Source organism: Myxine glutinosa, chromosome 3 (assembly GCF_964187855.1).
Source record: "Myxine glutinosa chromosome 3, kmMyxGlut1.1, whole genome shotgun sequence".
In the NCBI taxonomy this organism is placed as follows: domain Eukaryota; kingdom Metazoa; phylum Chordata; class Myxini; order Myxiniformes; family Myxinidae; genus Myxine; species Myxine glutinosa.
In genome coordinates this window covers 28,391,700-28,419,581 of record NC_136263.1, presented here as the reverse complement: position 1 = coordinate 28,419,581, position 27,882 = coordinate 28,391,700, and the positions used below count along the sequence as shown (strand labels likewise).

The following is a 27,882-nucleotide window of genomic DNA, read 5'->3' as shown; positions in this document are numbered from 1 at the left end:
TGTTGGTGTGGCTGGCTGCGGCCCATGCGGCGGTGCCCTGATCAGGCTGCCTGCCTGTTTTCTTCCAAGGTCATTGTTGTAAGGGAGGGGATCTAATTTAATGTGTGCACGAAGGACCTAAGTGTTTATATGAGTGCATTGCCATAATGGACACTGGGTTGACGACAGAGGGGACGACAAACAAAGGAACTTTAACCATAATCCCTGCACTATTTAGCATTCCCCGCCCCCTCGTGGCAGGGACACCAATACAGCTTATACCGCCAAACCGGGCGAAACACAGAACTTATTACATATAGATTCCCTATCACGACAGTCGAGTTGCGTACCTATACAGATCTATCTGGCTCTCGATATTCCTCGACCCCAATTCATAACTATATATCTATATATCTATATATATATATCTATATATATATATATATATATATATATATATATATATATATATATATACACACAGTCGTCCCTCGCTATATCGCGGTTCACTTTTCGCGGCTTCGGTACATCGCGGGTTTTTCTCGCTAGTATATGTAAAATTATATCGCGGATTTTTCGCTATATCGTGGGATTTTGCGGTATAAATGTATTTTTATATACTATTATTTTAAATGTTTTTGTGGTAAAATAAGCATTTTCTAGCCTAAAAGATAAAAAAATAAGAAAAATAGTTATTAAAACATATTACAAGAAATAAAATACTGTACATAGTGTACAGTAGAAGGAGAGACAAAGAGTCGTGCGTATGGAAAACGCATATGCGGCAGCTTCCACTTGCGCTAGTTACCCACGTAATGGGTAACTGTAATGCTCTTTCTGGCTGTGCAGTACATTCATCATCGTCATCACCTTCATCGTCATCAGTACTGCACAGCTAATTCATCATCATCTTCATCACGCAAGTTGTAGTATTGAAGAGCCGGGGCTCTTGCTTGATACGGACGAAAGTGCGGGCAAGACACAAACTCGTCCGAGAAGATATTTATTCTCAAAACCAACTCGGGAACACTAAAGCCCGTTTATCGGGCTGCATTATAAAGCACAACCAGGAACCGAAACCGAAAGCCACGCCTCTCAAGCGTGGCGTGCTTCGGTGGTCACGTGATCAACAGGTGTAGCTGATTATACCCGCAAGCGCGACACGCTTTGGTGGTCACGTGACCAGCCACTTGCGCCGCGGATCCCCGCCGGTGACGTCACCGGCTGGAGCAAGGAGATTCTGATGCTGGTCTTGCTTGGGGGGCCCATGAGTCGCTACAGTATCTTCAATGGTGAGTACCCATTAGAATTTTATATGTTGTTAAAATTACGTATGTTTAAGAGTGTAAAAAGTGTTTAAGAGTATAGGAAGTGTTTATAAGAGTATGGGAAAGGTTAATAAGAGTGTGGGAAAGGTTAATAGGAGTGTGGGGAAGGTCATAAAGCTTTAAAATATATATAAATAATAAAATTAAAATATGGTCGCTACTTCGTGGATTTTCGTCTATCGCGGGGGGGTTCTGGAATGTAACCCCCGCGATAAACGAGGGATCACTGTATATATATATATATATATATACAGTGAAACCTTGACTTACGAGTGCACCAACTTACGAGTTTTCCGAGATACGAGCCGTCGCTCGGTCAATTTTTTGCTTTGTGATGCGAGCCGAGATCTGAGGTATGAGCGAGCGAGCTTGGATATAAAACACGTAATCGTCGAAAAACATGAGCGAGGTGTGCGTGTTGTCGACTTGGCGAGGCAGTACGATCGTAGTACTTCTACGATATGTACGATTTTGAAGCAGAAGGAGTCGATAAAGGCTATAACGCCAGCCAAGGGCGTTAAGATTATTTCAAAGCTCCGGACCTCTGTCCATGAAGAGATGGAGAAGTTGTTGTTTGTGTGGTTGACGGAGAAGCAGCTCGCAGGAGATACCGTGACCGAGAGCATCATCTGTGAGAAGGCACGAGACATTTACGGGGATTTGGTGCAGCAGACGGCGGGAACATCAACGGACGAGGCATCGGAAGAGTCATTCAAAGCCAGTCGGGGATGGTTTGATAATTTTAAGAAGAGGACCGCCATTCACTCCGTTGTCAGGCATGGTGAGGCAGCAAGCTCGGATGTGAAGGCAGCTGAAGATTTTATTATAACTTTTGCCGAACTGATAGAAGCAGAAGGATACATCCCCCAGCAAATCTTCAACTGTGACGAGACAGGGCTCTTCTGGAAAAAGATGCCGAGGAGGACGTATATAACGGCAGAGGAGAAGAGCATGCCAGGCCACAACTTGTTCAGAGTGCCGGCGATAGCTCGCCTTCTCTTTGTGGAAGACACAGTGAGATCCTTAACATCCAACAACTAATGGGACGCAAACGGGGCGCCCAGTTTAGCGGTACACACATTGATGAATCACCCTGCCTGTGAAACACCGACATGACAGGTTATAGCTGGGTCGGGATTCAAACCCAGGCTGGACAGTTTAGAGTCAAGTGTGCGTACCTCCAGTCCAGGCCATCCTGCCAACTTGTATGCTGCATACAGGTGAAATATAAAGCGCGAGATATTTTTATATATACTGTATATTTCAAAAAAAATTGGTGTGGTTTTTGGGGGGCTGGAACGGATTAATAGCATTTCAATTCATTTTAATGGGGAAATTTAATTTGAGAAACGAGCAAATTGAGTTACGAGCTCGGTCACAGAACGAATTAAACTCGTAAGTCAAGGTTTCACTGTATATATATATATATATATATATATATATATATATATATATATATATATATATATATAAATTTTTTCTGACATATGGGAAAATTACATGACCAGGACGATACAATTATATATACACTCAAACACCATACAATCACATATACACACACACTATGCAATCACGTACACCATACAATTATACATACACACAACTATTAGGGAAGCCTCTTCATGGTGGTTGTACCCCTGAACGTAAGTCGGGGGCCAAATCTTCCCCATTCTTCCCTGCTGCCTGGATTCATCAGGGCAAGTGTGGTCACAGTCAGAGTGCTGATCGATCTCCATGGACCGGCACTTTCTTCTTGTCTCTGACAATTCTCTCTCTTGTTCTCTTTCTCTCTCTTTCTCTCACTCTAACTCTGTCGTGGCCCTGACTTTGTGAAGGCCGGTGTGCATCATCCTTGATGTGGGGGATCTCTGGGTCGCTCGTGCAAGATATATCGGCTGTCTCCTTGCTATGGGTTTGTTCGAAGAACTGCACGACCCTATACAACAACCGCAACAACACACTCACCCACATTATACACACACACACACACACACACACACACACACACACCATGCAATTATACACACTCACACATTATACACACACATTTTGTTAATTCTTATGAGTGGTATTGAATGCACTTTAAGAACTTTTAACTCGGTCATTCATTTTATCACACCAACTCTTTGAATTGGCCTCACCTGTCCATTTCTGTCACATGACATTTAACCGAGATATTTGAACTCATAAACGTTTTGGGTGCTAGTGAGGTGCGTAGGTTGTGGAGAATCAACACTTCATTGCTTGTCTTGATTGGTATGATGGAAATAGAGTTTGATCTTTTTAATAAATATTTCTCTTTCAGTAATTGGATCTTCACTGTAAATCTGTAGTTTGTGCAATTCAGAAATGACAGTTTTCAATTCCCTGAAATGCATTTGCATTTGCCCAAGTGTTTTAGTATTTGTGAGTTTATGTTTTGCCACTCGTTGTGTTACCTTGACACTGATGACTTCAGCGCACTCTTATTCGGTCTCTCTGAGGTGGAAGGCAAAGCAACGGTGGCGGACAACTGCCGCGCTGTCTGTCTGCACGCCGGTACGTCCCACGATCTTGCTCTTAAAAATGTTTAACCACCAAGCTTGTCACTATCAGTGAAAATGTCTTTGTCATGTTTTATGGCATGTGAATGGAGAATTTGGGAAAAGGATTGAATGCTATGTATTGTGAGGCAAGTCATTCGCAGACTGGACTCTTACCATGTCGAAAGTTTCCGCAGCAGAGACCAGATGTCTGCATCAACACAACCTAGTCCTCCACTATGAGGGATTTGTCATCTTGCAATCCCTGCTGTAGTTCATCCACATGCGGATGTTCCGTGTAATTCTCTTTCTCACATATTTATGTCCCAGTTCTTTCCATTTACTCACGTTGTGAATAATCGTCCAATGACGTAACATTTCAGAAGTTGTATTTCTCATGAATTGCCCATTTATATGTTACATTTTAAATGTGATGCAGTTGCCTCACGTTTTGATTCACAATTGCTTGTGTGTGCCCTTCGTTTTGTTTTCGTATCTGTCGGCCACAGCGATGTCGTGGTTCGAAATATGTTTTATTAGTCCCCTACCGGTGTACACCGGAGGGGACTATAGGTTTGCACGCCGTCCCTCCGTCCGTCAGTCTGTCAGTCCGTCACGCAAAGAACAGTTTTCCGGACTTCTTTTCTAAACGCTTAATGCTAAGGATTTCAAACTTGGCACATGGTTTCCTCATGATAAGTTACAGGTCAAGTTCGAACTTCACGATGTTTCGATCATTTTTAACAAAGTTATGGCACTTTAAACTTTGGGAATTCTGATCATTCTGATGATCCTTAACTCAGTGCCATTTTAAGTTTTAATTTCCTTTAAAAACCTATTTCTCTGCAATAATAGGACCGATTGAGATAAAATTTTCACCATAGGAGGGACTCGGTCTGTAGAATATTTTAATGGTAATTATGACGTCACGTGGTTCGTCCGCCATATTGTTTTTCGTGAAAACAAGAACCCCTTTTTCTCTGCAACGGCTGAACAGATCGAGGCCAATCTTTTCAGGCAGAATCGCATACCCATGACGAACAAAAAAGTCAGCGTGCATGACGTCATGCGTCACATGGTTTCAGAGTTATGACGTTTTTAAGCATGAACCTTTAAAACCGAGCCCCTCCCTCATTTTTGATCCAATCGAGGGGAAACTTCACAAATCTGTTCAGCATGTGAGTCTACTAAAATGTTCTTTTGGAATTTGCGATAGGGCACGTCGTTTGGCAGATATCGTTAATTAAACGAAAATATTTTTTAAAATGGATATCTCTTGTTTATTCTAGAGTTCTCCTTAAGCCGCACCGCACGCCCTCAGCCTCGTCTCGCGAACGTCAACAGCGTGACACAGTGCGCGCTTTCCGGAGGGGCGGAGCCAAGCCGAGCAACATATATATATACACATCGATTATATTGATGGTGAACCGGAAAATATAATAAATAACTGATATTTAGCGACTCGAAAGGTTCTTTATCAACAACTTATTTTCTCGTGCTTCTGCTGACCTGTCTGCAAGTTGTATAAATCAAAGTCCCGAGTGCGAATCACAGGTGAGCCCATCCTGAGGTAATTAGCGATTGGGAACGATTCAGAACCTGTGGGTAAAGAACCCTTGGTAATTTCCCCAACAGTTTTCCGGACGACAGACTGCCGGTAGGGGACATGTATTGCAGCGCAATACTCAGAATGCTTGTTGAAATGGTCAATCAGTTGGTCTATTGAAGTAGTTTCAACACCCATGATAATCACTCTCTAATTGCCAAGGTAAATGAAGCTGATTTGAACCGAGTATCATGGCCAATAGGGTCTGCGTATGGCTTGCACAGGTGAGGCTAGACTCAACATACTTGGCAAATAGTGTCCAGGTATGTGACGGCACCTTAGGAAGGCTTCACAGATTTCTTGGTGTGGGATGTCGACATGTGTTGTTATCGACTTATCTTGAACAGTGATCTCTTCTGCATTGGAGGTATTAACGATATTTACCATTGGACAATAAAGATGACGATATGTGGTACCTTTCACAGAGAACATTGGGTTGATAGCATGGTAAATATAAAAAGGTTGTAGATGACTTTATTACAAAACCTGTAGAACGAGTTGGGTCGGTGACAAGAAAAAGCCGATTCACCTTTGATTCAGGTACGCATCCAGATCCGACCTGTTAGTGGGATGCAAAACGTAAACTGTTCAGCCTGGCGGAGGCTTTGGCTCTCTACCGAGCACCGTTCTATTTGCTTTTATTTCCTGGTACATCGGAGTACCACAGCATCACGGCGTACTATGTTATTTGCAGTATTTCGCTGGGATTTTGCTCGGTCACGTTGTGAACATCTCTCTTCATCCTCGTCACATACCCAATCTTTCCACCAAATTTCGTCCAAATCTGTCCACAAATTTGAGATTCTGTTCATGTACAGACAAACAGACAGGGGTGGAAACATCACCTCTGCTCACCTTCAGTGGCGTAGGTTATAAAATAGATTTTAAAGTTTGTTGGAAAAAAAAAATTCAGCAGTTTTCCGCCATTGTCCCCCAGTGTCTATTACACCACCCTATCTGTAGGCGTAGTTTGACGTCTCTATTTGGGGGCGGGAGGGGCGCAAGGGCTTAATATTAATATTGGTTAGCTAGGTCTGATTTTCAAAATTACCGTTTGTTAGTGTAGTCAAAGTGTGACTGGTGTTGGCTTAGCGGTTTGGGTGTTGGCTTGGGATCCTAGGATCCTGGGTTCGAATCTTGGTCTAATCGCTGAATTAACACCAGGGGGGTTGACTCAGCCTGTCATCCTTCAGGGGTTGGCAAATTGAGTACCAGCTCACTGGTAATTCCCTGTGTGTCGCCAAAGGTGACTAACAGGGTTGGCGTCAGGAAGGGCATCCGGCCATAAAACATTGCTTCAAAAAGGGGACCATGGTGCCCGAAAAAGGCCAACCCCTGCTCTGTGGGGAAAAAAAGGCCTCTAAAGGTGGTTCAGTGTAGTCAAAGTGTACGTGAAATCACAAATACAGTTTACGTTTATTATTGTTACTCACGTTTAAATACAGGATGTTTTTATCTTAATTGTAAACTACTGAAAAAAATTAAGATGGGGGCATTGCCCCTCCCCAAACTCTGCCGGTGACCCTATCTAACGCGTTGCATTAGTTATTCGTGACTGTTGTTTGTGTCCTTTATGACATCCCTAAAAACAGTATGTTTCCTGGAATTATTTTTTCATTTTGCTTGACTGCCAACCAGGCAGACGGAGTAAAAAAATTTATCTTGCTCCCCTCTGCGCACGTGTGATCGAGACACATTCAGAGCCAAAGTGCTACAGGTTCGTTTTCCGTTTCATGTTCAAAATTTAACATTCAATTGAAATCAAGTTGTTCCTCGATCATAAACTGACGTTTGTAGACAGACCGACCGACAGACAGGCAAAGTGTTCCAATTGCTTCAACCGGCTTTTCATTTTGCGTGCGAGATGTTTAACATCTCTTGTCATCCTAATAATAAGGTAGTTGACAAGCTATTCCATGGAGACTTTCTGTGATGTTCTAAGCCTTAAGGAATGGTGATGGAGGAAAACCAAGGCCATGTTTGCTTGTTTTTTTTAGTGTTTGTGTGTAGTGAGCACTTCACTTTCTTCACGGATGTCAAAGTGGCTTCTCGGCTTGTTTATATTGTCTTCATTCTTCATGCTTGTGTTGTTTAGCACACATATTGTATTTAACTGTACTAAATGTTTTTCGAGCACAGTAAAAGGTTCTATGCTTATGATCGTGCTAACTTCTGTATTTATTTCCTGTTTTTTCCTAGATTACATATTGTTTCTCAAGAAAGCTCTCTTGGATCAATGTTTACTACTACCCCCCGGCTCCCCAACCCTGCCTCCCACAGTTGCCTCCCCCTTCTTCCCTACACATACACACATGCGAACGTGCTCGCTCAGACCATTCAAAAACAAAACGGTTCCTCATAAACGATGACCGATGACATCCATCAATTTGAATATTTATTTATTTATTCCCAGACTCACTGGCATAGTCAGAATGTCTGCTCCGAGTCGAGGCAGTCGGTTCAAACCCCGGGCCGAATCATATCAAAGACTTTTAAAATGGTACATGCTGCCTCCTTGCTTGACGCTCAGCATTTAGAGGATATATCGGTACAGAGAAACCCCTAGGGTTGGGATCGGGTTGTTCTTCTGGGGTAAGTGTCGGAGGGGTGAGGGGTGGGAAGAAAAAAAAAAAAAAACCACCTTTAGAGGCCATTTTTCCCCGCAAGCGGGGGTTGGCCTTTTTCGGGAACCGTGGTTGTTGTTGTTTTTCGGTCCCCTTTTTGAAGCAATGTTTTATGGCCGGATGCCCTTCCTGACGCCAACCCTTTTTGCCGCCTTTAACGACAAGCAGGGAATTACCAGTGAACTGGTACTCAATAACTTACATAACTTACAGTGAACTTACTTACTTACAATTTCCAATAACTTACAATAATAACATAACTTACAGTGAACTGGTGGGAAGGAGGGGCGATTATCACCTAAGATTGTGGAGAAATATGTTGCGTCACAAGATGGTACCCAGAGTATCTCTGTAAGTTATGTCGCGTCCCCCAACGTCACAGGCTTTATGTGAAGTCGAGTCAGGTGTTGTCAGGTCCATCTGACTGTGAGTCTGTGATTTGTGTGACAGCTCTTCTATGAGCCTTGATCTTTGTGTATATATATATATAGAGCAATGCCTATTTCCAATGCCTGAAACCAGAAATTAAAAGATGTTATAAACTTTCTAATTCTTCAACACCCTATTATATTTTGTTGTAACACCTTTCATTCCTCTTTCTCCCGCCTCTGGAACAAACTCCCTCACTCTCTTCAATCCCACTCCTCCCTCCAGATCTTTAAAACAGCTGTTCACCACCATCTCTTATCTTCCCCCATCCAAAACCTTGATATTTTTCTACCCCCGTTAATACACCCCAGATCCACTTTTTTGAAATACCAACTTCTTTCTTGGAAGTCCTAGCTGTGTCCATGTTTTTTATACCTCTCCCACCTCCCACCCCTTCCCGTGGATCCTTCCCCCCCCCAAGCCCTCTCCCTCCCACAGATCTCTCGATGTCCCTACTCTCAAATGTTGTACTTGTGTGCTTCCCTCTCTCTCCCCATCTTGTCTCCCGCTCCCTTTATCTTATGTTTTATGTGTCAGTTTGTATTTTTGTGATTAATGTTAGCTCTTCCACGAGGCTCGATCTTGTATACAAAAACAAACAAAAAAAACATGGGAATAAGGTGCGAGAGCAGTATCACTTTTGGCTTCGCCCCCTGGGACGTGGTCAAAAGGTCAAATGGCAAAAAATGCAGTTACGGGCACATTTCAAAACATTTTTAAATGAAACTTTCCGAATGCAGTAAATGTTGGAGGAAGCATGAAACGTGTAACGATGTTTTGGGATTTGACTCCTGGGTTCATGCCCTATGGGGTGGGGATGGGGTGGGGATGGGGACTTGTGGTCACAGGGGTCAAAAATGGGAAAAAAAAGTTTTGCTCAAAATTTGATATTGGATCATTCCTCGTGGAACTTTCTGCCTAACTTTTGCTTCAGGTGGGAAGCGTGGGGATTTGTGATGGCGTGCCATGGACTTCGCTCCAGCAACTAATTTTATAATAATTACCGAATCCTGGCGCAAAATTACTGTTCGTGGTATTAACGGTTTGTCTTTTGAGGTTAGTAAAGGGTATTACAGATCAGCGATGGACAGAAATTAAATTGTGATGTTAATCAGGAGATAAAAAGGCTGAAAATTCTCTACCGTTATCTTCTTTTTTTTTTTTTGGAAATCCCGACTTCTTTCTTTCCTGGAAGTTCTAGCAGTGTCCATGTGGTTTTTTTTTGGTTTTTTTTTTTTCCTCTCTCCCTCCCACAGATCTCCCGATGTCTCTGTTCTCGGCTGTCGTACTTGTACTCTCTCCCCATCTTGTTTCCCGCTCCTTTTATTGTATGTTTTGTGTGTCCATTTTTATTTCTTTTTGTGATTGATGTTAGCTCTTACACGAGCCTCGATCTTGTATACAAAAAAAAGGATCTCTTTTATCACACCTTTCTATAATTTTATCAACCAAGAAACTAAAGATCTCCCAAGTTTCTGAATACTTGTGGTCACCGCATTGACAAGTTCTCCCACGTGACCCTCCGAGCAGGTCTAGTCACTGTAATCGCTGTCGGCCTCGATGTAAGCCCTCGATGTAAGCCCTCGATGTAAGCCTCTTCAGTGCGATTGAACTTGGTGTTTGCGTTTCCTCTGTTTCGGTTGATTGGCGAGGCCTTGGCACTCCGTGACGCCTCTGTCTTTGACCGGTCGCGGGTAAACACACTTTATTTGATGTCTGATGTCCCGAACGACCCTGCACATTATTACCGTGCACAGCGGAGCTTGAACACGGCGTCCCAAACATTGTTTAAAGTACCTGTGCATAATATTTCACCGCATGGTTATCTGAACGTCTCCATCTCAGCCAAATGGACCTTCACGGAAGCACTCCAGCTTGACAAAGTCGCCTGCAGAGACTTTCATTACTGGTGTGTGTGTGTGTGTGTGTGTGTGTGTGTGTGTGTGTGTGTGTGTGTGTGTGTGTGTGTGTGTGTGTGTGTGTGTGTGTGTGTGTGTTTCGATTAAAAGCTCCTCGCAGTAGGTGGTTCTGAGCTGATTGTTTCTTCAGTATGTATAAATAAGCTTGAGACTTGTAAAGTTTACTGCTTGGCCTTTCCTTTCAGAATCGAGAAAGACTTTGAAAGGAGTCCTACGCACTCGGCTGGTGGTAAATCCGGAAGAGGAGGACGAGCAAGAGTGTAAACCCTGTCCGAGGAAGAAAAGTCGCTTGAAGTGAAAACCACAATTGTTTCTTGTACTTGGGGATGGCCTGGTTGGTGTTTATTTACCATTGATATAACTCGTTGGGTGGACCGCAGAGCCTGTTAATGAGTGGCATGGATCTCTTATTAAACATCTGGAGTGGTGGAAAGAATGTCGCTTGTTCATGGACTTGAATCTTTACACGTTTGGGTGTGGCACACACATGCTCTCACGTGAGGTTCAGAGGGATTGCAGATAAAGTGAAGTGCTGTGACAAACATTTGTTTGTTTTGTGAAATGCTAACATTCTTCCTGGTTTGTCAAGTCTGTGCTGGTGACAGCCATTCAAACGTGTCTCAAAAGAAAATGAAGCATGCTTGCGGGTGTGGTTGCTTTTGTGTGTGTGTGTGTGGTTGTCTGCAGTTTGTTTTTGTAGATGTCTTTTCTGTTGTACCTATGTGGTTCCGTGTGTATGTGTGTGATTGCTTGTCTGTGCACATGTGTGTGTGTGTGTGTGCTTCGGTGTGTTTGTGTGACTTTCCTTTTGTGTGTGTGTGTGTGTGTGTGTGTGTGTGTGTGTGTGTGTGTGTTTGCTTTTGTGTGTGTGTGTGTTTGCTTTTGTGTGTGTGTGTTTGCTTTTGTGTGTGTGTGATTGCTTTCGTGTGTGTGTGATTGCTTTTGTGTGTGTATGACTGCTTTTGTGTGTGTGTGTGTGTGTGTGTGTGTGTGTGTGTGTGTGTGTGTGTGTGTGTGTGTGTGTGTGTGTGTGTGTGTGTGTGTGTGTGTGTGTGTGTGTGTGTGTGTGTTGCTTTTGTATACGTGTCGTTGACATTGCACGCTTGTGGTTGACATTGCACGCGTGTGGTTGCCATTGTACCCATGTGGTTGCCATTGTACCCGTGTGGTTGCCATTGTACCCGTGTGGTTGCCATTGTACCCGTGTGGTTGCCATTGCACGCGTGTGGTTGCCATTGCACGCGTGTGGTTGCCATTGCACGCGTGTGGTTGCCATTGCACCCGTGTGGTTGCCATTGTACCCATGTGGTTGCCATTGTACCCGTGTGGTTGCCATTGTACCCGTGTGGTTGCCATTGTACCCGTGTGGTTGCCATTGTACCCGTGTGGTTGCCATTGTACCCGTGTGGTTGCCATTGTACCCGTGTGGTTGCCATTGTACCCGTGTGGTTGCCATTGTACCCGTGTGGTTGCCATTGTACCCGTGTGGTTGCCATTGTACCCGTGTGGTTGCCATTGTACCCGTGTGGTTGCCATTGTACCCGTGTGGTTGCCATTGTACCCGTGTGGTTGCCATTGTACCCGTGTGGTTGCCATTGTACCCGTGTGGTTGCCATTGTACCCGTGTGGTTGCCATTGTACGCGTGTGGTTGCCATTGTACGCGTGTGGTTGCCATTGTACGCATGTGGTTGCCATTGTACGCGTGTGGTTGCCATTGTACGCGTGTGGTTGCCATTGTACGCGTGTGGTTGCCATTGTACGCGTGTGGTTGCCATTGTACGCGTGTGGTTGCCATTGTACGCGTGTGGTTGCCATTGTACGCGTGTGGTTGCCATTGTACGCGTGTGCTTGCCATTGTACGCGTGTCGTTGCCATTGTACGCGTGTCGTTGCCATTGTACGCGTGTCATTGCCATTGTACGGATGTATGCATGTGGTTGCCATTGCACGCGTGTGGTTGCGATTGCACGCGTGTGGTTGCCATTGCACGCGTTTCGTTGCCATTGCACGCGTTTCGTTGCCTTTGCACGCATTTCGTTGCCATTGCACGCGTGTCGAGTGTGCTTATGTTTATTTGCATTCATTACCTTGTTTGGTGCAAATGCCACAATTTTCTCTGCATTAATTATATGTTCCCATGAAATGCGCTACTTTTTGTGCATAAAAGGTCTTTTCCGAGACTGGGTTCGTAAACAAACAAGTCGAGAAACTATGACTTCTCCAACGCATCCAGACTTGCTTTGCTCTCTGCGGGTCTGGACGGCCCGTCATGACATGATAGACTGGTGGTGCTTCATACTTTGTGGGTCCCTGTTCCTGTTTACATTTTAAATCTGAAATGCAGCATTTGCTCAGTGTCTTGCAGGCATTGAGATTTCTTAGGCTGTACACTATATTGTCCGTAATATTTTGACAAAAGGAAGTAAGAGTTTATTTCATTCACGTCCGTTTAGCCATTTATTTTAGACTGTTGTACATTATCTCTAACACTGCAGTAGCAAAATTTGGTCGTTTTTCAGGTTTAAATAAAAAATTCTATCATTCTTTTCAAGCAAGTGCAAACCTCATGCCATGCTCCAAAACATCTCTGAGTGGTTTGGTCGGACATTAAAATTGGACAGGTAATTTACCCCAAGTCACGTGACCTTGTCGTTGTCCTCGTCTTTTCTCAAGCTCCCCCATAAGCCTTAAAACACCGAGTTGTGGCAACTTGTACCTTGAACTTGCTCTGCTCTGCTCTGCCGCTCTATCTCACCCTCTCTCTGTTCTTTTCACCCTATCCTTTGCTCAAGGTCATCTGCCAGCATCCTGGAAATCAGCAAACATTACCGCTTTACACAAAAAAGGTGCAAAAACAGATCCTTGCAACTACAGACCAATCAGCCTGCTCCCAATTATCAGCAGTCATGGAATCCATCATTGCTTCGGATATGAAATCTTTCCTCTTCTCCAATGGCTTGATCTCTGATCATCAATTTGGTTTCAGACCAGGTCACTCTACTCTGGACATGCTGCTTCTGCTGTCTCAACAATGGATGGAGGTCCTCAATGCCAAACAGGAAATCAGAGCTGTCTCCCTTGACATATCACGTGCCTTCGATACGGTCTGGCACCCAGCTCTGCTCACCAAACTCTCCTCCTATGGTATCCATGGAAATCTCCATGCATGGCTTGCGGACTTCCTCTCTGGTCGTAGTCAACGTGTGGCCCTGAATGGATTTCTCTCATCTCCCCCTTCCCGTTCAGGCTGGAGTTCCCCAAGGCAGTGTGCTGGGCCCTGTGCTTTTTCTGGTCTTTATCAATGATCTCTCCGACTCTCTGGAAAATCCTCTGTATCTCTTTGCTGATGACTCCACTCTCTGCCGCTCCATTCCTCTTCCCTCAGATCGGCAGTCTGCAGCCTCCTCACTCTCTGAAGACCTGGACAAAATCACAGACTGGTCAAACATGTGGAACATGTCTTTCAATCCTGACAAATCTCACACTCTTACTATGTCTCTCCGAAAAGATCGACTGGACAACCCTCCCATCTACTTTCTCAACAATCCTCTCCAAGAAGTTCTGTCGCTCAAGCTTTTGGGTCTCACCATCTGCCATGATCTTTCTTGGGAAAACCACATTTCCAAGCTGGCCTCCAAAGCCAGTCGCCGACTGGGCATCCTCCATCGTGCGAAGTCCTTCCTAGGCACACCTGAGCTCCTCACCACATACAAGGCTTTCATCCGCAGCTCAATGGAATACTGTTCTCCCCTATGGGCTGGTGCTCCTGCCTCACACCTGGCTCGGCTTCACGCTGTTGAATCCAAAGCTTTCAGAATCATTGGAATCTCCCGCGATGAAGCTATCTCTGAGGGCCTTTCACTCACTCACCGCAGGCAGGTAGGTGGTCTTTCTGTCTTCTATCGACTCCTCTCCGGCCTTGCTCCCCCAGCTCTCTCTGTGCTCTGTCCCCCAAATATTCCTACAGGTCGCACAAGATCTGCCAGCCACCCTCTGATGGTTAAACTGCCGAAATCTCGGCTCTCTGCTCACCTTCACTCTTTCATACCTCTTTTCTCCCGCCTCTGGAACAAACTCCCACACTCACTTCAATCACACTCCTCCCTCCAGGTCTTCAAAACAGCTGTTCACCACCATCTCTTATCTTCCCCCATCCAAAACCTTGATCTTTTCTACCCCCACTAATTCACCCCAGATCCACCTTGTTTGAAATTCCAACTTCTTTCCTGGAAGTCTTGGCAGTGTCCATATGTTTTATACCTCTCCCACCCCCCCCCCCCCCTTCCCATGCCTCCCCCCCAAAGCCCTCTCCCTCCCACAGTTCTCTCGATGTCTCCATGTCTCTCGGTCCCTGCTCTCAAATGTTGTGTTTGTGTCCTTCCCCCTCTCTCCCCATCTTGTCTACCGCTCCCGATGTTATTTGTTTTGTGTGTCTGTTTGTCTTTCTGTGTGATTAATGTTCGCTCTTTCACGAGCCTCGATCTTGTATACAAAAAAAAAAAAAAAAAAAAAAACGTTGCACATCTTATAGTCATGAATGGTGTTTCACGGAGTACACGTGTCTTACCCTTGTGTAACGTGCTCTGTGGATGAACCCTGCAACAACACAACAGGCATTTTAAGGCCATTTTCCTGCTAGAGCATGGATGAACCCTGCATGTTTTGATAAAACCGGAAAAACCAAACTTTATAAACTCTCGAATTACTCGACTGTAAGAACTTTGACCTGTCTGCCCCAAAGGTTTCGAGTTGGGAATTGCAGAGGGTTGATGATCGAGCACCGACCTAACCACACACACACACACACACACACACACACACACACACACACACACACACACACACACACACACACACACACAGGAGTGGGACACACACACACACACGCATGGGGGAGTGGGTCACACACACACACGGGGGAGTGGGTCACACACACACACACACACACACACACACACACACACTCACTCGAACCACTGACTGACTGATATTAATGTTCAGTACCTTCTGGGTGTCGTGGAAAGCTGCAATTTGGCATGCCAACAGACATCGAAGCCAATACACCAGGAACAGTCACAGAACTTCCTGAAAGCATCCGTAAATGATGATTTACGTAAATTGATATCTAGCATTTGAAAATTGTAATTTATATAACTGTAAACTGTGAAATAAACATGACAATACTGTGCGTAAATGAAAAAAAGAAAAAGCGCCCGTGAATGAAAATTTATGTAAAAAAAAAAGAAGTAAAAGCGGCCTCAAAAATATAATAAAAAGATATCTAGCAGGAGGTCGGTGATGCTTGCCTCTGATCATAAAGCTTCATAAACCATTATGTACCCATGTATGAAGCATGGTTCGTTATTGCTTACAATGTATAAGCATACCCTACTGGTGTGTGTGTGTGTGTGTGTGTGTGTGTGTGTGTGTGTGTGTGTGTGTGTGTGTGTGTGTGTGTGTGTGTGTGTGTGTGTGTGTGTGTGTGTGTGTGTGTGTGTGTGTGTGTGTGTGTGTGTATATATATATATATAATATATATATATACACCCATTTTTTTTTTTTTGCGGATCTCGGGTTATGGCGCTCCCCTTACCGAGGAGGGGGGGTGAATCTCCTCGTCTATTAAGCTGGCCGTCTGAGTCCTGGAAGATATCACGCTCCTTTGCGGTGTTGAGGTTGACCAGGGTGACTGGTCAATGGGTTCCCAGATACCTTTGCCCCCCTCTCCGCAAAGCAGGGCGATACTTCTGCTCGAGCCACGGACAAGATGGAAGATTGCCGAGCGGTTTAGCAATCCGAAGCTCGAGCCGTTAGCAATAAAACTAACCCGATCCTGAGCGTTGGCCAAATCGTGCCACGTATATCAATGGAGAAATCACTAAAGCGACCGGATGAGAGGAAACCCAAAGAATAAGTAGGAAGAACACAGGTTTATTAATTATATACAAAACCAAAACCAAGGAAGAAACGAAAGGGTATGTACAGGGAAGAAGAAGAAGCAGATACACAGGGCAAACCTTATACACTCTTAATTATCACTCCCAGGACAGAACAAACACACTTACACGAAAAGGGTGGTGGTGGTGGGAAGGAAGAGAAGGGTCCGGGCAGGTGGTAGGCGCCGAGGTTCCGCTCCAGGTGTTCACTCGTACCGCGGCAAGCGGCCGGCAGCTTCGCGTGGCGCTTAACGTGAGCGGACAATTATATCGCGGGGGGGAAGACTGGGATGCAGCGTGCGCAAAAAATTGTCCCTGAGCCTTCGCCAGTTGTGCGCCTCCAATAGTTCATAAACGGCAAGCAAGGACTCCTTTCAAATCGTTCTCCCGGGCACCTCTCTTCTCTCACTCATCTGGCTCATCCCCCTCTTCTCTGGCTCATCTCTTCCCTTGCGCATCTCCCGAAGTAGTCCCATGCACCCGCTTATATTGCCCACTCGCGTATCAAGCCACTTGCCTTTTGGATCCGCCTACTGGTGAGCTGGCCTCGGCTCTGCGTGGTCGCGAGCGCTCACCGGTCCGCCCCATGATGGGGCGTTGAGGGGCCACACCTTCGTTCCTGGCGCTCCGCCCTTCCTCTCCAGCTTGACCGCGTGCGTAATGGTGGCTGAGCCAGGCAGCGAACGCTACTGGCAAGCAAGGGAGCCCAATTTGGAGGAAGGCTACGCCGCAATATGAATATGACTTGAAAAGGGGGCCTACTCTTATTTAATTAATACAACGCAGATTCAACTATTGGGAACAAATCCTTACCTGAAACACATACTAGTGAAATAACTAAAGAAGATCCTATGGTGTGCTACGTGTTGCTCGTGGCCTAACTAGGGTGCGACCTTTGACCTTTTACACCAAAATGGGAATATTTACAGGGGATTATTTATAAGGGATATTACAATATTTGCAAAGTGGAGGGTTCTAAAAACCACAACAATATATATATTGTAACGATTTTGAGAAGTGTAACGGGTTTTGAGAAGTGTAACGGGTTTTGAGGAGTGTAACAATTTTGGAGGAAGGGTAACGGATGTGAAGAGTATGGTTTTGGTATGGTAACATCCTGGTAATGTAAATAATGGTCGCAGCCGTCCTCCTAATTAATTTCATAGAACATACACGCAGGTCACGATATATCTTTTAAATAGTGTATTTCCTTATTCCATGTAGGCTAAGTATGTATTTTCCACTAGATTGACTTTGCATTGTATCAAACAAAATAAGCGTAGGCCCTTCCAATTTCCCCAAAACCTCCCTTCCATTTGCCTTCCGCATTTTGGTCGGTTTTTCTCTTCAACCACCATTGGCCACGAGGTAAGGTTGGAGAAGAAAGGCGTGTCTCCACCTCGTCAGAAGAGGGCAGGAGTGAACCGGCCCTAACAGCCAATCAACACCGTGGTGAGTGACCCGGTAGGCGTGCCCTCGGAGCCGGCGGCTTAATTCCGCCGGAGGTGATAAAAGCGACTGCAGGGGACTGCTTTACGAGTCCAGATGAGAGATGACTGGAGAGAGGCCTTGAGAGATACGCTGGGGGATGACCTGGAAGAGGAGCGCAATCCACCGCAAGCCCTACCTACCTACCTACCTACCTACCTGCCTGCAATACCCCCCTGTCGTTGGAGAGACGCGCTGAACGGAGGGAGACGGCTCCACCCCAGGAAGAGGAGCAGGTGTGCCGAGCCAGCGCGTGACGGCCGCGGATACGCGACGGAGGTTTTCCCGCCAAAACCGCGAGGGGTTGGAAGCTGCTGCCTCCGACCTTGCCTTCCTCTCAAGCAATCAACCTCGAGCCATTATCTGCCTGCAATATCCACCGTGTGAGTGTGAACGTCCTGTCCTACTCGTTTGTCTTGGGGATTAAGTAAATGAAATAGAATAAGTTAACAATGCACTGTGTGACTGCTCTTTTCCATCTATTGCTGTAAATAATATTGGTCGCTCTAAAATATTGCTTGTGTGTGTATAATAAATCTGTTCTTCCTCCAAACTCTGTCTTTCTTCTCTCTTCTTCTCTTTCGGTCGCTTTAGAGGTTTCCCAATTGAATATCTGTAGCGCGATTAGTCAACGTTCGGTTGGAATCGGGTTCTAATCGGGGAGTAACTGTTCGGACGCGGTTAAATACACCACCGCTCGGTAAAATAACATCCAAAAAACCGTGTCCGTAACAATTGGTGTCGAGGAGTCGGATTCGGACCCGGGACTAAATTTGTTAGGCCCAAATTTAAAAAAAAAAAAAATCTTGGTCAAAATTACGAGCTGCCGAAATTGTGTTGTTTTATAAAACCCGAATTTTGAGATCGCGCCATGGACAATCAAGGCGATCGGATGTCGGTGGGGGAGATAGACGGGTTAGGGGTAACCCAGGAACCAGGGGAAATGTATGTGGAAGAAAGGGAGGAGGAGAGCAATGAGGAGGCGGTTGAGGGTGTATCAGGTGCACAAGATGGCGTCCTCGCGCACATGGTTGTTGCGGCACCAAATTTAGCCACGCCCATGGTCGCCGTAGCCGAACCCGAGATGCCAATGAATTGGAACCTGTTTATGAAACAGATGATGGCCTTTATGGTAAAAACAGACGATAATTTCAAAGGGATGGAAAACAGGATGGGAAACCAAATGGGGGTAATGGGGAACCGGATGGATGCTCAGAGTGAGCAATTGGGGGTAATGAGGGACGAAGCGAGGGGTACCGGTGAGGGATTAGACAATAATTTTAAGGAGTTAGACAAGAAATTTGAGGGATTAGACAATGGGATAGAAGGGGTGAAAAATGGGTTAATGGGGGTAGAAAACAGAATGGCCGCTCAAGAGAATCAGTTAGAGGGGGTGAAAAATGGGTTAATGGGGTTAGAAAATAGGATGGAGGACAAATTGCGGGAAATGGGGGAACAATCCGCCCGGGAAATCGAACAGATGGGGAACCAGATGGAGGAAATACGAAGAGGGATTAGTGAGGAGGTCTCGGGGCTACGCGAGGAGGTAAAGCGAGGCGAAAAGCGTATCGAGAAAGAGGTGAGAAATAATACGGCAAAGTTACAAGGGGGAATAGAAGATCTGACGGAGGAGGTGGAGCAGCTGACAGAGGGACAAACTAAGTTAGTGGAGCAGGTTCAAAAGAACACGGCGGTACTAGGAGGGTTAAAGGCGACACAAAAAGAAATTAAAAACGAATTAATAGCGACGCAGAGGCAATGTCAGATGGTACGGGAGGAACTGACAATGAGGGTGGAAGAGGTGACAGAAGCAATGGAGACGAAGGACCGGGAGGTAAGGACGCACGTAGAAACGGTCACGGTAGCCTTAGAGGACGAACTTGAGGAGACGCACCGGGAAATAAAAGAGGTTAAACAAAAATTAGAGGAAGTGGGAGAAGAGGTGAGTGAAATTAAGAAGGGACGGACAGAAACTAAGAGAGAAATCCGGGAGGAGGTGATGGAATGTGTACAAGGTCTGTGTTCAAATCATGATGCGGTGCTCACTAACCAAATAAAAAGTTTGCAGGTGGCAGAGAAGGTGCGACGAGGTACGGAGGTGAGTGGCAATGTACATGATGTGAGGGGAGATTCAGTCGGCTTGGGGATTGGTTTGGATCCGGGTGTTCGTGAAAGGCCGTTGGTGAGGCGTGTGACAGGACAGGTGTGCGAAAAAAGGGGTGTGCGAGAATGTCCGACCATGGGGTGTGTGAGGAAAAAGTGCACGCCGAGGAGTGAGTGTGCCGTCAAGAGTGAATTGGTCAAAGCGCGTGTGCGAGGGAGCACAGGGAAGCGCGGTGTGGTGAGTGTTACGGAGGAAGTAACGAAAAAGTGTGCGCGGGAGGACGCGCGAGAAAGGTGTGTAACGGACGGGTGCATGGGGAAAGCGCATGCTGTCAAGAGTAAGGGAGAATGCATGCCTGTGGTGAGTGTTACGGAGGAAGTAACGAAGAAGTGTGCGCGGGAGGATGCGCGAGAAAGGTGTGTAACGGACGGGTGCATGGGGAAAGCGCATGCTGTCAAGAGTAAGGGTGAGTGCGCGACTGAGAGTGGAGGTGAGAGTAGTGAGAGTGAAACGGAGCGTGAGCTGGTTGTGATAGGTGAGCGAGGATGTTGTACACCTGGGATGGAAGGATGCACACCTGGAATGGTAGAGCGTGAGTGGGAATGCACGCTGGAATTGGTAGTGAGACACGTGGTTGGGTGTGCGGGTGAGAGCACACCTGTGATTGTCACAAAGGAGGTGACCGAGGAGGGGGCGCGAAGCGGTGTATTGGTGAGGTGTGCGAGCAACGAATGTGTGCCAAAGTGTTCGGTGGTCAGGTGTGTGACCAAGTCGGTGAGCGGAGTGAGTGTACCGAGGTGTGAAAGAAAAGGTACGAGGAGAATGGGAACGGCTGCATGTATGAGCAAGAAAGAGGTAGCGTATGCATGTAAGCCTGCAGGTGAAGCGTCGACGGTAACCGGGTTAAAGGTTAGGTCGACTTTTAGCCGGATCGGGCCCTCGGTGCGTGCCGGGCTTCGCGTGCCGCGAGAACCAGCGGAGATCCGAGCCACGGCGGGTTCGAAAGGACCGCCGTGCGCGATCCACGCTGGGCCTCGCGTGGAGCGGCCGCGTCCGGGCTCCACAAGGCGGAGCGGGCAGCTCGATAGGAAGGGTCGTCATGGCGACCACTTTCTATTGAGACGTGCCGGCAGGTCGAGATCGGGACATTGGATGGCTCCACGCCGAAGTGGTGCATGGGATCTCGGCCCGGGTAAGCCTCCGTCCCTGCCCCGAATTCGGGACGTATCCAGCCGCTGGCAAAAAAACGACCCGCGTTCATTGCTCGGCTGTACGAAGCCGGGCTGTAGATGTGAATTGGCGCACCGAGAGGATGTAATAAGTAGACGGGTGATGTGAATTGGCGCACCGAGAGGATGTAATAAGTAGACGGGTGATGGTGATAGTGATAGTAGTGATTTGAAACGAAATTTAGAAAAGTGAATAGAATTGGCAGTAAATGGAAAATTTTTGAATTGTTGGATTTGGACGAGCGAAATTGGTAGTGAGAGACCCCCGATGTGGTGGGATGGCAAATCCACCATCCCTCACAGGTGGGGGCAAAGGAGCAATAGCTTATGGGGTGTATGGCAGTGAAAACTAGCCCGGGTGGGTTAGGTTATATTGTAGGGATATAGCGAAGATGACATTAAGTGACGTTAAGTTTAGTTAGTGACTGATACCTGTAGTGGGGACGCAGGTAGATTAGTATGGATGATAATGACGAGGGAGCGCAATAGTTTAAAGGGACGACTGGGAAGCGCAAGTTTCAGAGGGGAGGAGTTAGCTGAGATGATGCCGTGTGTGGGAGTGATTGAACAGGTGTGATTGCACAGGTGTGCAACTGAACAGGTGGATGGAGCAGTGTATGAGTGAGTGATGGTGATTGTGTATTGTGATGACCAAGTGGTCCAGGAAGAAAGGAGGGTGCAGGTGGCACCAGGTGAGATTGCACAGGTGTGCAACGACAGGTGAATGGAGGGCAGGTGTATGGAATAAATGGTATGGAGTATTGGAATGGATGGTCGTGGAGTGAGTATGGTGGAAATTGTGGAGTGGAGTGGATGGTGCGAAGGTGTGAATGGGGGAAGAGTGGACCCCCATCACGGATACCCGGGGCGGGTAGTGTAAGTGTTAGGTAGAGGGTATAGGTAAATTGTAGTTGGATATTGGCATCTGTGGTGCGGGTGACAGAATGGTATGTGGATGGGTGCGTTGGTGTTGTGGAAATGGCTGGGCGTGTAGCCTGTTAGTGTGTGTAGTTGGTTTGGGCACTCCACCACTGTAAGGATGTCGGCCAGGTGAGGCCGCAGGTGGGCTCTGGGAGCCGGTAGTAGTTGTGTGGATGGGGCCCGAGGATCCGGAGGACGGACCCGGGTAGCCCAGTGCCAGAGGGCACCAAGGGGTGACAGAGCCAGGAGAGGGGCTGTCCCCAGTTAGTTAGGTTAGGGTGAGGAGCTAGGTAAGCTCGGGTGGCAACTACAGTGGTGGAGGTGTGCAGGTGGGTAGACCTGTTGGGAGAGGTACACGTCGCAGCCCAGAAATTGTGCTAGAGCACCGGGAGATGAATCGGGGGAGTGAGACCCCAAATTGAGAAGCACCACAGTTGGGCAATGGGAATTGGTTATTAGAACCCATAGTGTAAGTTGGCCAATGGATTGGCAGGGAGAGACCCCGGGTAGTGTAAAGTGTGTTAAAGTCATTTAGAGGATAGTTAGGGTGAAGGATCTCCTCACACCATCTGCATCCACTCACCTGAGGTGACAGGTACTCCACACCATGCCATGTTTTGATTATTTTTTTTTATGATGCAAATGTTTGGATTGTGAGACGCATCATGCCGTGGGTGTGACATTGTGCTTTGTGATTCCATCTCTTCCTCCTTATGAGGATTGATGATGAATTTGGTGATGGCAAATTTTGAAGTAGAGGGATTGTGGTGACGAATTTGGTATAAGGGAAATATGGGGAAGACGTGACAGTAGTGACGAATTTGTAAATGGGTAGATTTTGTAAATATGGGGTAAGAGCAAGGGTAGTGTAGGTGACAGGGGGGTGACGTACGGTAGGGACGAGCTTTCTCACTTCGCCCTCCGTACGCATTTCACCTTGCATTGCCTTGTTTGACGTGTACCCTTGTGACCTTACCCCTCGCTCAATTGTCTTTCTTTTGTCTCCCACATGACCTGTGCGCCATTGGGTGCCGAGGGGAGCGTGCGTGAGGTGGCCATTGTGCGCCCGAGATTCCCAGAACCAGCACGCATTGCGTTGATGTACCACTTTATGGACCGCTGTTCGGCGGCCAAGTACCACTTGATGGACCCCAGGTTCTGGGGCAGGGCACCTCTGTTGGAAACCGGCCATAGTGGCCAGGGAATCTTGCTTGCGGACCTCGGTAAGGTGGCACCTATGCCAAACAGGTGGACCACCCTTAGTTGGCCCCTGAGGCCCTAAATAAAAATGGACACAAGTTGTGCTTTTTTTAGTATGTCCAAATAGGCCGCATGAAGCCAGAAGACGTCGGGAAGAACATCGGCCCAGCAGAGAAGGAGAAGACCACCACCAGTTGTTTTGTTGTGTTTATTATGAACCATGGTAACCGCACCGGATGGTGTTTTTGGGTGCTTTGTGGTGTTTGGGTGCTTTTGGGTGCTTTGGTGGTATTGGTACTGGTGCATCGATGCAATGCGTGCTGTCTCCTCCCTCCCAACAGGAATTTCTTTCTCTTGTTCCCTAAAAAGAAAAAGAAAAAAACACACAGGTCCTGGGTTGCGTTGTAAATAAGAAATCACGTCATTGTAAATAATGCTCCCCACCGTAAATGTATAGTTTCAGAATAATTCCGTAATTCGGTTAGCTGTGGGCTTGAGTCTGTTAGACAGGATGCAATGCAATAGGGGAACATACTTATTTGTGTTTTAAAATTGTCACACTCAGGGTCAGGTTAATTGTAGAGGGAATTACACCTACATGTCACACTCAGTTAAGTCTAGTAGGCCCGAGGACGTGCCTGAAGAAAGGAGGGTGCAGTGTAACGATTTTGAGAAGTGTAACGGGTTTTGAGAAGTGTAACGGGTTTTGAGGAGTGTAACAATTTTGGAGGAAGGGTAACGGATGTGAAGAGTATGGTTTTGGTATGGTAACATCCTGGTAATGTAAATAATGGTCGCAGCCGTCCTCCTAATTAATTTCATAGAACATACACGCAGGTCACGATATATCTTTTAAATAGTGTATTTCCTTATTCCATGTAGGCTAAGTATGTATTTTCCACTAGATTGACTTTGCATTGTATCAAACAAAATAAGCGTAGGCCCTTCCAATTTCCCCAAAACCTCCCTTCCATTTGCCTTCCGCATTTTGGTCGGTTTTTCTCTTCAACCACCATTGGCCACGAGGTAAGGTTGGAGAAGAAAGGCGTGTCTCCACCTCGTCAGAAGAGGGCAGGAGTGAACCGGCCCTAACAGCCAATCAACACCGTGGTGAGTGACCCGGTAGGCGTGCCCTCGGAGCCGGCGGCTTAATTCCGCCGGAGGTGATAAAAGCGACTGCAGGGGACTGCTTTACGAGTCCAGATGAGAGATGACTGGAGAGAGGCCTTGAGAGATACGCTGGGGGATGACCTGGAAGAGGAGCGCAATCCACCGCAAGCCCTACCTACCTACCTACCTACCTACCTGCCTGCAATACCCCCCTGTCGTTGGAGAGACGCGCTGAACGGAGGGAGACGGCTCCACCCCAGGAAGAGGAGCAGGTGTGCCGAGCCAGCGCGTGACGGCCGCGGATACGCGACGGAGGTTTTCCCGCCAAAACCGCGAGGGGTTGGAAGCTGCTGCCTCCGACCTTGCCTTCCTCTCAAGCAATCAACCTCGAGCCATTATCTGCCTGCAATATCCACCGTGTGAGTGTGAACGTCCTGTCCTACTCGTTTGTCTTGGGGATTAAGTAAATGAAATAGAATAAGTTAACAATGCACTGTGTGACTGCTCTTTTCCATCTATTGCTGTAAATAATATTGGTCGCTCTAAAATATTGCTTGTGTGTGTATAATAAATCTGTTCTTCCTCCAAACTCTGTCTTTCTTCTCTCTTCTTCTCTTTCGGTCGCTTTAGAGGTTTCCCAATTGAATATCTGTAGCGCGATTAGTCAACGTTCGGTTGGAATCGGGTTCTAATCGGGGAGTAACTGTTCGGACGCGGTTAAATACACCACCGCTCGGTAAAATAACATCCAAAAAACCGTGTCCGTAACAATATATATATATACAGACTTGGCATTTAATATGGAATATTTTTTTTTTCTTGACTTGGGTTTACTTTCTGAACTCAGTATATCAATCTGGTGAGTTTATTTTACCCTTCGGTGATGTCTTTGTTGAAAGAACCATGTCACTGATTGTCTTTCGCAGCAAGAAGTCAATAACAGGATTATATCACAGGTGGCGTGACAAAATGTAAGGACAGGTACATTTGACGATTGGCTTCACAATCGGGTATATAAGGGTTGTTGCGTTCTGTATTAGTGGAAAACAACTGCTGCACGTCTACAAAAGTTATTGCCGCTTCCTCTGGAGATGGTCCGTCAACTTGACAATGCTGTTTGTCATGGAGTGGTGGCTTTACGAAATTCTGCCATGAAACAGCGTGCTATTGCTCGGCAGTATGGCATCACTCAAGGTCAGGTGTCAAAGATCCTGAAACAACATGCTCAGAGGGGTGTCCCTACTCCAATACCGAGGCCAGGACATCCACGCAGAACCACAAGGAGAGATGATCGCCAGCTGCACCGGTTAGTCTGCAATAGCCGTACCAAGTCAGCTAATCGGCTTAGGGCTGAGTGGCAGTAACTGACAAATGTGCCTGTATCCAGAAGGCTAGTCAACCAACGACTGGTTCAAGCAGGCTATCGTGCCAGGCGTCCCCTGAGAAAGCCACGCCTGACCAGACAACACAGTCAGCGCCGATTGCAGTGGGCCAGAGAGCACCGTCAATGGTAGCCAGGACACTGGAATCACGTCACCTTCAGTGACGAGTCTAGATTTCTGGTCTATCGTCAAGATGGCCACGTCCGAGTGCGCAGACAAGTGCATGAAGCCCACAACGAAGATTGAATAGTGCCAAGAGTCCAAGCTGGAGGTGGTGGGGTGACCGTTTGGGCTGCTTTTCATGCAGGGGGCAAAACTGACCTGGTTGTTCTGAATGGAAACCTGAACCAGTTCAAGTACAGGGTCATTCTGGAAGAAACATTGCTTCCATTTGCTCGTGCAGCCTTTCGAGGAAACTTTGTCTTCCAAGATGACAATGCACGGCCTCATCGTGCTCGCATGATCCAACACTTTCTTGCTGACTGTGGTGTAGAGCATATGGAGTGGCCTGCCATGTCCCCGGGAATGAATCCGATAGAGAACTTGTGGGCAGAATTAACGCGTCACATCGACAACCTGGACCAGCAGCCTACCTCTGTGCGTGAATTGCAGCAGACTATTGTCACTGCATGGCAAGCGATTCCTGTCCAAACCTTGGCAAATCTCGTGAACAGCATGCCTCGACGTGTACGTGCTCTCCTGAATGCTCGTGGGGGTTACACGAAGTACTGAACTGTAATTTTACTGTCAGTAATCCCAGTCATAATTTAGCTTTTGTTTTTGTTGAAATTTTTTTTGGCTAATGTGCAAAATAAAGAAATACTTCTGGAAAACGTACAGAAGTTTAACACAGTACTGTCCATGAATTGAGTTCGATATCAGTTTACATCACTTTCAAGGATCAATTTATTTGCTTCGAAATTTCAAATGTGGTTTTTGTTTCTTTTAAAGGTCACATTAACAAAATCTAGAATAATTTCAACATAATTCCAATGAACTTTTGGTTCTAAGTCATCTTGAAAAGTAAGTTCACCCCCACAAAAAAAAAATTCCATATTAAATGCCAAGTCTGTATATATATATATATATGTGTGTGTGTGTGTGTGTGTGTGTGTGTGTGTGTGTGTGTGTGTGTGTGTGTGTGTGTGTGTGTGTGTGTGTGTGTGTATGTGTGTGTGTGTGTAAATATATATATATTTTTTATGATGTTTTTATTATGTTTTTACATGTTTATCTATTTTTTTATTTTTTTATTTATTTATTTATATATATATATATATATATATATATATATATATATATATACAGTATATATATATAAATGTGTGTGTGTGTCTGTGTATGTGTATAATATAAAGTAGCCTGGAAACGGACATGAACTATATGATTGTTTGTGAAACGTTCGAACATATTGAGAGGACCCTCAAAGGTTGTTGGGATATAGATGCAACACAACAGTCAAAATGGCCTCTTCTCGTTTTCTCGAATACATACAGTGCCTCTATTGGGCTGACAGGACAGAATGGCTTGGAGGTATGCACACTCGCCTCTAAGCTGTCTAGCCTGGGTTCGAATCCCGATCAGGCTATAAACTGTCATCCTGGTGTTTCACACGCAGGGTGATTCATCAATGTACGTGGCGTCCCTCTGATGGAAGTTAAACTGGGTGTCCCGTCTACCAGGATTCGTTCGTGGACGTTAAAGATCCCAGTGTCCTTCTCTGAGAGTAGGCGAGCTATCTCCAGTATCATAAACATGTTACAAATTCCTGCCCTAACCTGCAGAGGGCGCTGCAGCAGAGACACAGCCGTGCCTACAGTCAATGATGTCACCCTGCAGTCTTGTGCTACATACGGACAAGAAAAAAGTGCGTCTCTTTTCTCCATTTCTTCACTCCTATTTCAAGATCAATGACTCATTGGAAGCTCAAATCGCAGTAATTAGCCATTTGTATTTTAAAGTTTGTGACGCACGAGTTCATGAGTCAGGAACGAAGCTTTGTTTCAGATCCATGCAGTTTCATCACAAGTTGCAATGATGTAATTTCAAGCATTTAAGATGCAACAAAGTAGTGCTGATCCCATGAAAGAATAAATTAAGCATCA

The 27,882-nt window shown here is 46.2% G+C and overlaps 1 protein-coding gene across 1 annotated transcript in view; it reads left to right on the top strand.

Moving 5' to 3' along the window:
* RPP30 (ribonuclease P/MRP subunit p30) overlaps window positions 1-10,843 on the top strand; it is a 36,371-nt gene extending 25,528 nt beyond the window's left edge. The window contains exons 11-12 of the mRNA XM_068111169.2: window positions 3,766-3,845; window positions 10,593-10,843. Coding sequence (XP_067967270.1) covers window positions 3,766-3,845; window positions 10,593-10,705 — 193 coding nt within the window. The 3' untranslated portion in view covers window positions 10,706-10,843. The remainder of the gene's footprint in view (window positions 1-3,765; window positions 3,846-10,592) is intronic.
* The last annotated feature ends 17,039 nt before the right edge of the window (window positions 10,844-27,882 follow it).